The sequence below is a fragment of the Ambystoma mexicanum genome, chromosome 6q (genome assembly GCF_040938575.1).
Source record: "Ambystoma mexicanum isolate Mex_15411 chromosome 6q, UKY_AmexF1_1, whole genome shotgun sequence".
Lineage (NCBI taxonomy): Eukaryota > Metazoa > Chordata > Amphibia > Caudata > Ambystomatidae > Ambystoma > Ambystoma mexicanum.
Genome location: NC_090937.1, coordinates 894,733,122 through 894,747,057, shown reverse-complemented (window position 1 = coordinate 894,747,057; position 13,936 = coordinate 894,733,122). Strand labels below are relative to the sequence as shown.

The following is a 13,936-nucleotide window of genomic DNA, read 5'->3' as shown; positions in this document are numbered from 1 at the left end:
TATGTGAAGTTTGCTCCTCAGTTTTCAGAGATGACAGTATGAAGGAGAGAACTGCTGAAAAAAGGAACAGGATATGAAAGGACAGATCTACAGGAAAACGACTTTGCAGATGTATAAGGAAGCATTCTAGACGAGCTGTGTCTTAGACCATTCAATCCACGCTGGAAAACATACTTTACTGTTGATGCCAGTGTGTATGGCATTGGAGCCACCTTAACACACAAAAAGTGAGACATAGACACATAGTTGCCTTTGCATCCAAGGTACTGTCAAATGCAGAAAAATCTCCTCCATCATCAAGAAGGAAATGCTAACCTGGGCATGGGCAACTGAGCACTTTAGAACATTTGTGTGGGGAACAATGTTCTATTTGGGGATGGACCATGAACCACTAATACACATGTTAAGGCCAGGTGTTACTACGTCTTCCACATGCATGGACTGCAACAAAGCTACATGAGTACACCCATGATATACTACATATTCTTGGATGGAAAAACTCCCACCTGACCACATGTCCAGTCTACCATATACAAAAGTCACACGTTTGTACATGATGAATGGATTGTAGCATCAGTAGAGGACCTAGAACGTGTGGAATGTCTCGAGGGGAGTGAATCACATTGGTACAAGAACTGGAATAGGACCTCAGCACACCTTACGTGATCACATGGACCACATGCATAAACAAATGGATGGCCAGAAGAAAGGGCAGTACCAGAGAGCCTGTGACCCTGATTAACTGTATGAGGAAAATGGATCAATATTCTGAAACAATAAAGTGATACCAACTAAAATGCTACAATGTGTGATAATTGATTCGGCCCATTTTGGTAATGTAGGAACAAATATGACAGTAAAATCAGGGAATCTTATTAGTGGCCGAGTATGGACAATGACGTGAGAGTCAGACTAGGAAGATGCCAAACATGTTTGAACAGTAACAAATGCCTAAGAGTGAGGTAAACACCTCACTTACCCACATGAGTACCAGAAGGAGCATGGGAGAATATAGGACTGAACCTAATAGGTCTGTTGGACACCATGCTTTCTGAGCACAAAAAAGGCATAGTGATTGTGGGCTACTTATCCAAGTGTACAGATATATCAACTGTGACCATGTGTAAACCGGTAAAAAGGTTGTATGAAGGAGAGGAATTGCACAGAGAACTAATATAACAATTTCATAGCATAATTTATTTTGATTGCCTCATTACTGCGTGTTCTACTATGGTGAATTGGCCACATACATACTTTGCCACCAAGCCTTTTTGGATTTGGTTGCTGTTGAGGCCCGTTGCTTTTTCACCATTTGAAACTGTCTCTCCTTTGCTGCTACGTTGGGTTCTTCCTTATCAACTGTGGGTTGAGGTGGTGAGGTGTATGTGACAAAAGGGATTGGGGGATGCAGGTTTATCCCCTGCTTGTCAAAAATGAAAAAACAACATTGCATTCTTATCTCCCACAATTTAATTTCTCGCATCCCGGAAAAGAAAGCATGTCATTTTTTTTTCCTGATACATTGACTGAGCCCCTTTTAAAGGTAAGATTTTTGTTTCATTTGATTTATATTCATTGCACACATAACCCGGCAGTTGCCCCTTCTTCTCTACATCGGGTAGGGTTGGTGTGCGCCAGATGTTTTGCAAGCATGTTTTCATCTGCAAATAAATTGCACCCGATAAGATCACATTGATCCCTATTAACAGCTACTGGGGTCGACTTGACATCCATGTAGATGACAACGATTTTAGGAAAACACAATATCAAGCAAGGAAAAGCAGCTCTATATCACCCACAAGCCAAAGGGCTAGTAGTGAAAACTAATAGGTTCATACAGGGAGCTATTCAGCTTGTGATTGCTTCAGGCATGGACTCACATGATACCATCATGGAAGCCATAGCAGTCCAAGGGGGAGATTCAATACAATTAAGTGGTTGCATAAAGATAGAACGACAGGATCTCAATTCATTCCTTCCATGAAAGAAATGAAAAGAGGGACCAATCAAGTGAGCACCCATGATGGGAAAAGATGGAACCTAGAAAGAGTGGTACTGTATGCTAAATACACACCAGGCCCACATGCTGCTGAATCCTCAGGGCACAGGGAACGTGGGCAAAGTCAGCAGCAAGGACCATATGAAACCAGCAACATGGAGTTTCAAGAAGATGGTCAAATTGAGAGCAATGTGTTGATGGAGACAAGTACCCACATGGGCATATTGAGTGAACAATGTGTGTATGAGAAGAAGGCCGAACGAGAAGCGAAATGTGAGTCGACTGCAAGATCATAGGCAATGGGTGGTCTTTGTTCATGTAATGACTTCATATGGAATCAACCTGGCCCCTCTTCTTTAGGAAAAGCAGGCATATAGACCAATGACATTGCAAGATCTATTTTTAATGAGTTCTTGTGAGAGCCGATCAGCAAGAGGTGGAACAGAAATCCTAGCATGGCGCGCACACAGGGAGAATGGAGCGAGTGGCTGTTCGGCCCTGGCGCTCCAGCATGCTGCTCATACAAGACTCTAAATGAAGAGGCAATTATTATATTGTTTATAAGATTGAAATACATATATGTGTGAATAAATAATACACAGGGACACCAGTAGAGAGTGTCCCGTCATTTATTAGTGTGCTATGCCACTAAACCTGCCGGGATCCAATGTACTGGTGCCTGTCATGGTTTAACATGGCAGTCAGCATTATTATTAACTTTGATGTATGCACAGTGGTGATCATTGTGCGTTCAGCACATGATGGGTTTTTAAGGCATGTTAACTGGGGAAACATACCGTTTTTCCCCGTTACAATGCATTATGAACTGAATGACCAAATGCATTAGAAGACACGGCAACATGGGAATGGTTCAGGGGCTGTTTCAGAGGAATTTGTGTGTGCAGTCTGTCAGTTAGGCCCACACTCAAACAGTGGGGTTTCAATGTGTATTTGTGTGTGCAAAGTGTGATATTTGTATTTGTGTGTGTGAGGAGAATGTCAGATGTATGTACGTGGTATGGGTCAGTGACTGATGGGTGAATGAGTATGCATGTGATTATGTGTGTATGTGAATGTTCTAGGTAGGTAGGTGGCTGTGTGGAGAATGTAGTGCAAGTGGATGTGAGAGAATATGTATGGGTGAGTGACTGTTGGGTTGATGGCCAGGGGTGTGATCATGTGGGTGTTTGAATATTCTGGGTGGGTGAGTGGGTGTCTGTGTTGAGAATGCATTGTGAGTGGATGTGAAAGAAAGTGTATGGGCGAGTGAATGGTGGGTGAATGATTATGAATGTGAGTGTGTGTGCGTGTGTGTGCGTGTATGTGTGAATGTTCTGGGTGAATGAGTGCCTGTGTGAAGAATGCAGTGTGAGTGGTTGTGAGTTAAGGTGTATGGTGTGTGACTGGTGGGTGAATGAGTATGTATATCAGCGTATGCGTGTGTATGTTCTGGGGAGATGAATGTGTGTGTGTGCTAGGCTAACTGAGCATCTACGATTAAGCAAGCATAGTAAGTGTTCTTATGTGATTTGACTAGCCTACATCGGAACCAATTTGGGCATGATTTCTTTGTGTGGCACTGCACCTCCAACCCAACAGGAATATGTTCTTATATACGAGTACTGTCATATAATATCAGAGTCAGCTTTTATTTTAATTTTTTTATAGTATAAGTACTAGCATGATGTGCAAAGTAAACATGGGTATATTCTTAAATGGGAATACTGGCATATATTGGTGGAGACAGCATGGTAATGTATGGACACAGCCAGCGTGAAAATGTGTTTCATTCTGGTACATATTCCGGGGAAAGGCATGAGCGTGTTTGGGTATACGCTCCTGTGCACCTTTGTTGACTTGCAGCTATTGGATTTTTCACGAGTTTCTGTTCAAAACCATTTCCATATTTGTTGGCTTTTTACCCAATTTTTCACAGAAAGAGTACTGTACAATGCACAATTGTATCCCATAATTCAAGACATGTTCTAGTGGGGGGATCCCCCAAACTCTAAAACCTGTTCTCTATGATTCGAGCTTCCTCGCTATGCTCAGTCGTAATCACATACTTGTGGACAATATTTACACCCTCTAATAAAACTCACCAGCCACTTGTGGTGGCTGGTATATTTAGTGGCCAGGCACCACCCCTTCTTTGTACGCTAAGCGAAACATGTAAGCTTTAATTAAAAAAAAAACATAATTACATCTGTCCCAGGAGCAGTCAGTGCCCATGCAGCCGCATGATCATCATCGACATTGCGCACACGTGGTGGTCTGGGTCGACCGGGAGTGTGGGATACCACATGCTTTGTTAAGTGAACATTTTAAAATAATCTTAGCGCGTATGTGCCGGTTTAGTAAAACATTTAGAAAATACGTATCTGGTACCGGATTACAGAAAAATTGCACCCTTACTTAAAGAGCAGCTAAGTTTTACTGCATTTAGTTCACCCAGGCTACATTTTGGAGTTCTGCACATATATATTTATTTTTTGTGGATAGGCAAGTGTATTTGTCTTTCAGTTTTTTTTTCTTTTGCTAATATTGACGTTGAGAATGCAGCTCTTAGTTTACAACATAATTTGCATTACTTTAAAATATATCCATATAACACGTCATACTTTGAGGATGTCTTGGAATTGTTTTATATTGGATGGGACTTGGCTGCCCTTTACTATGATATGAAGAAATAAACTGCAGGACTCGTAGGAGAAACTTAGGAGAATAGGAGAAAAAAATAACATTTAATGAGCAAAATAAGAATGGACAGCCTTAGCAAGATTGTAGACAGTGGCAAAGGATCACCAACCACAAATGTTGCAACACCAGCCAAAAATATCAATGTGAAGAACTAACTTCTGCCATGCAGGAGTACAAGGATGAGCAGAGGCTAAAACGTCCACTCAGCCTTCACACTTCTAAACACCAAGAGCTAACACAGTCATACAAGTAAAATAGACATATAACTACTGTGCCTTTTGTGGTAACTTGGTCAAAGGGAAGGCTATGCTCTTTAGAGTGGTGTGAATGCGGTTCAGTAGCAATCTAAACATGGAAGTATTACAGTAAAAAATAAATGAATGTTCAATCAAGTTTCTATAAAAATATATACACTTTAATTAAGCACATCACATACAATAATAACTAAGCAGAAAAAACACTATGCAAAACCCACCACTGAGTAAAGAACAGAGAAAAGCAAATATAGTAGATGCAGTGATGAATCAGGGGTGAAAGGTAAGCATGAGCAACACTGTTCTTGAAAAAGGATGTGTACTTGTGAACAAAATGGGTTCAAAGTGACCTAACCAGTCTCTAAGGCCCAACAATGGACCAAGGGAGTGGTTAGCAGTCAATAGCACCTTTGTTGCAGTTCTTGGTGGATCTGCAGCGCAGAACCAGATTTCTTGGCACTGTGTGAAGATCTGGAAACAGCAAGTGGCATCAACAGTGGGTACTGCTGGTTCAAATGTGTTGAACAGTTCTTGAGACATGTTCCGAGCTGTTCAACAGCAAAACAAAAACAGGATCACAGCTGTCCTGGCTCTCAGGGTGCTGTGAGTCCAAACACAGGGGCTCAAGGCCAGGGTGAGTCCTTTTCTTGGGCTCCCAAACATGAGGAAGGCTGGCAAACAACTGCAGAGCTCCTCAAACATGGTGAGGTCCCAGGTAACTCAGTGGCTGGCAGAGCGGCGGCTTAGGTCCAGCAGCAGGTCAACTCTGCTGCCATCCCCTGACTGCATGGGGTAAGGTCACTGCCAGGAATGCAGTGATGACATCATCGAGTCATCAGACCAGTCTGCTTTATGGGTCCAATCCCTGCTCTTGAAATAAGCAGACTTCTGATATCACACCCAAAGTGTTTTTGTGCTACAGAAAGAGGAGGGGCAGGAAAGAGTAAGAGGCAGAAAGAAACACAATTGCAGAATACTCCCCACACTATAAGGATCTCTTCCTGGCTAAGAACCCTGCACCCTTCCTTTTAAAAATGCTGGCCCCTGATGTGAGGCCTGGCTTTTTTGAATATGTGACCTCTGAACCTGCTCTGTGCAACTGGTAGAGCAGGCGTTGCATATCAGGATACTGATGCAGCAGGGCACAGGGTCACACTATGCTTTTGGCAGGAATCTTTGGAAAGGGAATCTGATCAGCAGATTACCCTTTCAGAGATGGGATAACCTGCATCATTGTATTATTTAATAAATAACAATAAAAAATCCAGAGCTTTCACACCCTTGCCAGATTGTAATTCATCACAGTAAACATTCCCCATAACATCTTCCATCAAGAAATCTGTTCCTGATTCTAAACACAAAAGAATCACAAATATGTCTGCATACCTGCTCATGAGACCATGTCCTTTCAGAGCCATCCTTCACACAAGTGTCCAACCTCAACTCAGTTCCAGTGGCCCCGTGTTTACTGTCTACACATAGATTTGCAGCCACATTTCGAATCTGAAAAACAAAATGGAACGTGTATAGCTTTTGTGGAGACTGGTCAATGGATTCATCAGCTCTACCAATGTTAAGGAAATGGGGGACAAAGATAACAATACATTAGTAAACAGAACATTTTTAAGATGAACCATCTTTTCGTGAAGTTTCATGCTGCTGACAGGGATGATTTGAACATTTAAGGAACATGTATTGTTTTGCATCTTACATTATAGATACGCTCAATAGTCTGAAGCTGGGTATTTATAAACAAAGGTTAACACAAGACTGATTAAATGCCTAGTGCGGATTTGTGTATCAGCATGCTGTACACACACTGGGCCTCATCACGAGTTTGGCGGTAACCCTTAAATGTGGTGGTAGCGCTATTACCGCCACATTTAATCACGGGTTTGGCAGATTTCCCCCCAGCTCAGAGCTGGGGGTAAATCCGCCGAATTTTCGTGCTCTTACCACCGTCAGGAAATCCGCTGGCGGTAAGAGCGTGAAAATTCACCATTGAGCCCAATGGGGAATGGGGAATTCCCGAATGGGCTCAGTGGGGAATGGGCAATACTCGTTCCGCCAAACCCATGATCCGGCGCTATTAGCGCCGGGGGGTTTGGCGGTAGGGCTATTAATGCCTAACTTGTGATGAGGCCCACTATGTAGATCTGGGACCATTTTATCAAAATGTTGCTCTACTACAAAATACATAAATAATGGAGCAAATGTACTTAGTACTAATGCTTCTGCTTAGATAACATGGAATGGAGAAAACACATTTAGCCCCAATCAGTGTCATTTAAACATGTTTTCACTAGAGTGACAATGAAGTAGAACATTCCATTTATTATGTTTGCTGCATCACATTCGAAGCACTTAACACCAGCATACTTGGCGGCTAAATTCCACATTATTGCAGGATCAGGTACCTCGCATAGCAAAACAAAATTTGGGGTTTAACCTAGCCTGTAAAGAGAAGACTCACAAACATTCATACTATTGCCAAGTCTGGGCCACCTGGAACTCAATTCTGGCAAAGGCTTGAAATGTACCAACCATCCTCCAGCTCTGCAAAACTCTAGAAACGTGCATTTTCCACACTACACGCCAGAGTAATACAAATCCCATCCTCCCTCCACCAAGAATTCTGCACCACTGTCCAAAATAGCAAGCCCAATGCTGGGATCCTCATATTTTAAAGCGAGTGAGGTTCATGTAATCAGCAATAACAATCAAAAGTAAAATAATGTGTAACCATTAAAATATAGTTAATATAAAGCCCATACCATCTTTGACTGAACCTATCGCTCAACAATATTGTTCTCCTTTGCCTAATTTATTTGCCCGAGACAAACAGGTGACACACCATCCACATTGTTTCTTTGTAACAAACCGGGACAAGTCCACCTGTGCAATTATTTGTTTTCACCATTCAAATTTGTTGTGATGGTATTTTAACTACATGCTGCAATTTAAAACTAGTGTTTTCAAGACACTATTCTAGCTTGCATTTATCGTATGCCCATGTATTCCAATTGTTAGATGTTTGGACATACTATTAATGTTGTTTCTATTGCACCTGTCCGTTCTTCCTGTTATTGGAGTGTCCATGCATCCCATAAATGCAGCTGCAGCTGACATTGTTCTAATGTAAAGTCCAGGGTGCCATTACCCTTGTCAGCCTGGTTCCCAAGTAGTGTTGCCCGTATTTTCAAAGCTTAGCGAGGTTGCTGGTAACTTGTGTAGGTGTCTCTACAAATTGACCCCTACATCTGGATTAGCATGTGATCGCCTGTGTGGCAAAGACATGGGTAGTGCTGCTCTTGATGATGTTGAATGGCGGAAAGACACATTCCTGCCATTTTGGCACATTATGTGAAATGTACTGTAATGTTTGCTCTCTATATGCTTCAATCATCATTAGTACCCGACACGCGCGGCTGAACAGGAATACTGTGTGGTGATTGGCTCATTTGCGAGCCATACCACACGGTATTCCCGTTCACGCCATGCGTGCCGGCTACTCTGTTCCCGGCGAGGGGCGTGGCAGCCCCTCAGCCAATGAGGAGGCTCGAAACGGGGCAATCCCTGCTCCGAGCCTCCCCATGGCTGGAGGCTTTGGTCGTCCCCGCCGGGGACTCAGGTAAGATTTTTATTTTTCCCCAAGCCTTTCCTCCCTCCTCCCTCCCCACCCCACTTACCTTCTATCCCGCGGTCTCCGGCGGGGGACGATGGAAACCTCCAGCCGTGTGGAGACTCGGAGCGGGGCCATCCCCATCGTCCCCCGCCGGAGACCACGGTACGTTTTTGTATTTTTTTTTCTTCCTCCCCATCCCCTCCCTTCTGCCCTCCCGACCCCACTTACCTTCTTTTTTCTTCTGGTCTTGGAAGCGAACGTGCTGGGAACACTTCTGTTCCCAGCGCGTCCGCTCCCGATGGCCACCATGCAAAGGGAAAACAGACTACATTTTCCCTTTCCATGGTTGCGGCCATTTTTTTTGCTTATTTTTTTATTTATTTTTTTCTGAAACGTGTTTCGGAACAGAAAAAAATGCCATTAGCACCCCGATCCAAGGGGCCGGGGTACTAATGGCAATAAGACCCTCGGCGGCGGGCCAATACTGCCGCAGGTAATGCCCGGGGGCTTCGTTAAGGGCCTATAACTACAGCCCCGAGTATTGGCCCGCCGCCTTGGGTCTTATTGCCACAATATCACTACCCTTCCTATTGCTCCTGTTTTTATCCAACCTCAGGCTTTAATTGCATTATTATACACTTGGACACTAAAGTATCTGCCCTGCCCAAAACTATCTTACTTCTTTCATTCTTATGATATTCACCTTTGGAAAAACTGTGGAGTGTAGGGAACTCAATGCTTATATTCCCAAAATAATCTATTGACATGTAGATTGTGCCCCTTTATCCGGATACCTTTATGCATAGTCCTCTGCAGCTCAGGCATGCATAGAGAATGTACTCCTCATTCCTGAGCCATGGATGGGAGGCTGGAAATGGCATGTTGCCTGCTGCTAGCCAAACATGAAAGGCACTTCATGCACCCAGCACAGCATGACCTACTTGCTAAGAGCCACGCATATCTCTACCATTGCTAGAGGTAGGTGACAATCTGGCATTCTGTTTTTGATTGAGTTGTTATCAGTGTTCTTAACCTATGACAATGTGGGACCTACCTGTTGGAAGAACTCCTATTGTGTATTACTTTGAATGCCACTCTATTTTCCAATTTCGGTTTACAGTCTACTGATGTTATACACGTCTCTCCTAAATAACCCCCATCTATTGTATGCCATTCCTTACTTCTCACAACTCTTATATCACAAACAAACAGATCTTTAGTTTCAAACATGTATGTTCTGCAATACGTGACAGAGTGGTAACCGTTGGTTATTTTTTCTGTGGACCTTCTTGTACCAAATCTGCCATTATTCTAATGACTTCAGCTTCGTAAGTTATTTGTTCAATGGAGTTGGATGACTCCAGTACTGTTTCCAACAATGTGAACTTCTGTGCACACTTTTTTAAAGCTGTTTCAGTGCTCACATTGTCATAGAAAACTGTACAATGTTTCCTAGCGAGATTGTGTAGGGGCAAAAAACGCTAAATATTTAGGAATTCTTCATTTTCTGAGGACATACAGAGGACTGACTTTGGAGTGTTAGGTAAGGTTTTCATATTTGTGAGAAATCTTCCTGACCTGTGTCAAATCCAGAACATTTTGCTGGACTTAGTGAGTATTTGTCCTTGTTCCTAGGTGAGTGTGAATCTTTTTCTCCTCTAACCTTGTCTTTCACTCTTTTTATGGGTGACCTTTTTATGTCTGTTCATAATGTGTGTATGGATCTATAGTTCGCTTTATCTTTTGGGCTGTATACAATTTACTATGGCAGCACACAGGATCTTATGTGCAGTGTTGCTGGATTGCCTTTGAGCTTCCCTTTGTAATTTCTCTTGATATCTTGCGTGAACTACTGTTCCCAATAGTAAAGTGTGATTCCCATGCCATTTACATTTTGAATGTGAGACAAGCACACCCCACCTTATGAGGAGTGCTGGGGAGATAATATGTACCCCCTTTCTCGCTGACCTAATCACATTTGTGTTACAATAGCAAGCTAACTTGAATAGATGGTGGCAATGGTTAGAGCTTAATGATGTTTTAGTAGTATTACACACAGGCTGTGAAATCGGCCCGTTAATGTACAGGAGGGTCACCATTCTGCTAGAATGGTAGGCTCCTTCTATTTTTGCCATTTTAAATCCACTTGTTTCTTTGGTCTTCCTATGATGTTCTATGTGGGGGAGGTCCTGGATGAAGTTTTGTCTTTCTCGGGAACTCTTTGTGTTTCCCGCCGAGGCTCCAAATTGTCTGTGAAGTCAGGAAGTTAGGGAGGAGTCCAAAACTGTGCAGCCCTTTCTCTTCCAGCTTGCCTGAATGGAACCAGTTCAGGCTGGGGAGCTGACTTTCCTGATTGGACAGCCAGCCACCCCTTTCTGTAAACTGCAGACAGTATTTGCAAGAGTTCTTGATAAATACTCCGATTCTGGAAGTTGCTGACAAGTCAACCACTGGAACTAACTCTGAAGATGAATATGAAGAAAAGATGGGTTTAATGAATTTCAGCGACCACAGAGCCTGCTGTTTAACCAGAGCCTGTTTTAACCCTTCCTTCCAATTGACTTGGGTGGGCCAAAAACTACGAGTCCTACCAAGAGGCTGGTGTGACCCACTAGTATCAAGAGGTTCTTCATTTTGAGCCATCCCTTGAAGAGCTGCGGCCTTGCTGGGATGCAAACCACCAATGCCCAAGCACCTTGAGCCAGTGTGCTGAGCATGGTTTCCTGAAGCCCAATTCATACTGAAACTTTGATGGACTTCTGCTGGACCTTGAAGTCCCCGCACCAGAGTGCCGGACCAGAGTAGTGAAGTTAGTCCAACCAGTGATATTAGCTCTTCATCAGGTACCTGTAAAAGGGCGCCAAATCTGCAAAGCCATTTGATGTCTTGAATAATCCTTTGTTGGAAGCCTTGCCTGTTCACTGCTGTTGCCAGTTACCCTCCAGTGTCCGTTTCTTCTGTCTTCAGAGCAAGAATCCAGGGACGGTGTCCTGTGCTGCTGCCTTTGGAAGACAACCATCTCCAAGCTCTTCTTCTTAGCTGAGGTACTGTGTTGGATTGGGTAATGCTTACCTCAAGTCAATCCTGTGCGGCTGAGTGCGTGTTTGGTGGGTTTGCGAGTTTGCCCATGCCGGTCACCCAGGCCTAGGACTGGAACATATATAAGGAACATTCTATAAGGTCCCTGAACACTTTTCACTAACTCTGAAGCTGATACTTGTTTGCTTAGAAGACCCTCTGTAACTCTGACTTTCCTGCAGCTGAACCCTATCCTGACCTGCCTACAGCTGGCTCCTAGACCACTGAATATTGAATCCCCATATATCGAATATTTTATCTTGAAAACCTTTATACTGAATGTATTTAGGGTGGCGTAAAGGGTTAAATATTTTTCGTAACTGGTCGGGATGGGATCTTAGGGGTGGGAAACAGGAGATTGGGGGGACACCACCCAAAAAAAAATGCATTCACTAAAAAGGTTTTCAAGATAAAATATTTGATATATAGGCATTCATTATACATTACCTCGGTATGAAGAAATGAAACCCAATCAGACTTAAGTGTTGTGCTGACTCTAATGACTCACTGTGCTTTGAAAAGTGTAAACAGCTCAAAGCCCAAAGAAAATTTATAAAAGTAGGTGATGATCAGATTGACAGAGCTCAAATGGTGTTCATATCAGTTAAATGTTTAGCGTGTCAAAAGCAGCCTCGTTGACATTTTGTGGAATTTCTTGCAGTCCGTCTTCTGCCCTTCCCAACTAGTTTGCCAGTGACAATTGCAGAGACTACCATTTCAGCAGATGTGTCCTGGGTGCCAGTGTCCAACTGCAGCAAGGCCTTGTCAACAGCAGGTCAGTTCAAATGAACCTCTAAAGTTATTAGGAACGATTTACTCAAACTACCCCAGAGATCCTTATTTAGCTCTCCCCACTGAAAATGAAAAATAGCCTACCCACCCTGAATACCAGGCACCAGCACTACAGTACATATCTCGCTTGTGTGACACACCCATTGTGTTGTAGAGGCCCCTTTGAAGCTCCAAGTCCTCAACCGAGTACAGACTCTCTGTCCTCTCTAAGAAGAGAGCCTACATCCAAGTCTGCAACTCTGCGGCATCTAACAACTCGGCCGAACTTTTCAAAACCTGCATGGCCAATCCTCTTGCAGTCTCTACATTGCCTGTTACCTTCCAGGCCCTCTGCACTGCCTTGGCTTCTCACTTCACCTTTAAAACTCAGGACATTGTGTCCATCATCTCTTCTTCTACCTTGTCTTCCACCTCCTATACCGCTCCTGGCCAGTCTGAGGCCATTGCTCGTCCTCCTTTCTACCCTTTCCTTTTTTCACCCCTCACAATGTTTCTAGACAAGTCCGATCTATGAGGTTTTGTCAAAGGAGGTTCTTCCCTGTCCATCCAGAACCATCAAGGACCACATTGACACTCTTGCTCCAGCCTTGTCCGATTTCCACAATTGCTCCTTTGCCACTGGAACCTTCTCCTCCCACCTTAAGCACTCCCTTATACAGCCCCTTCTAAAGAAGCCCTCTGCCGATCCTTTCTCTATGGCTAAGTATCATCCAATCTCCATCACTCCTTTCCTGGGCAAACCCCTGGAACAGTTGGCCATCTCCCAGCTTCATCTGCCTACTGAATCTGTTGGTTGACTCCATGACAGGGAGGATAGCTCAGCGGCAACGTGTGCACCTTGGAAGCAAGACGTCACGAAGCAACGCAGGTTCGATCCCCGAGTCCATGCTTAGAAACCTCTGGGTGTTTATTGGCAACTAAGACAAAAACAATTACGCAATTAAAATAAAATGCAAAACAATTCCTGCAACAGCGCCTCGATGCCTGTGGGCTATGTGAGTGCTTTAAAAATGTAAAATAAATAAAATAAATAAAAAATTACCACATTCTGGCTTCAGAGCTGCCAGAAGCACAGAAAATGCTCTCCTGAACACCTATGAAGACCTGCTCTCCAATCTTGATTCTAATCTTCCTTCTGTCCTCATTCTCCTTGATCTATCCTCTGTTTTTGTATTGGTCAACCATGCCATCCTGCTCAATCGCCTGCATGATATCCTGGGTATCACTGATCAGGTCCTGGCCTAGCTGACCTCCTTTCTCACTGACCGACCCTCTAAGGTCCAACTGGGGTATTTCCTCTCTTCTATCTCTCTCTCTACTTGTGGTGTTCCACAGGGGTCTAACCTTTCTCTCAGGCCTTTCGACCACTACCTGGCACCTCTTTTCCACTGCATCACTACTTTCTGCTCCAATGTCCAGTGTTATGCGGATGACACCCAGCTCTCTTTTAGGCTCCCCTCATTCACCTCTACTCCTTCTCTCATACCA

At 43.6% G+C, this 13,936-nt stretch overlaps 1 protein-coding gene across 1 annotated transcript in view; it reads right to left on the bottom strand.

Moving 5' to 3' along the window:
- Positions 1 to 13,936, bottom strand: part of GALNTL6 (polypeptide N-acetylgalactosaminyltransferase like 6) — a 2,999,321-nt gene that overhangs the window by 22,482 nt on the left and 2,962,903 nt on the right. The window contains exon 12 of the mRNA XM_069631416.1: positions 6,340 to 6,456. Coding sequence (XP_069487517.1) covers positions 6,340 to 6,456 — 117 coding nt within the window. The remainder of the gene's footprint in view (positions 1 to 6,339; positions 6,457 to 13,936) is intronic.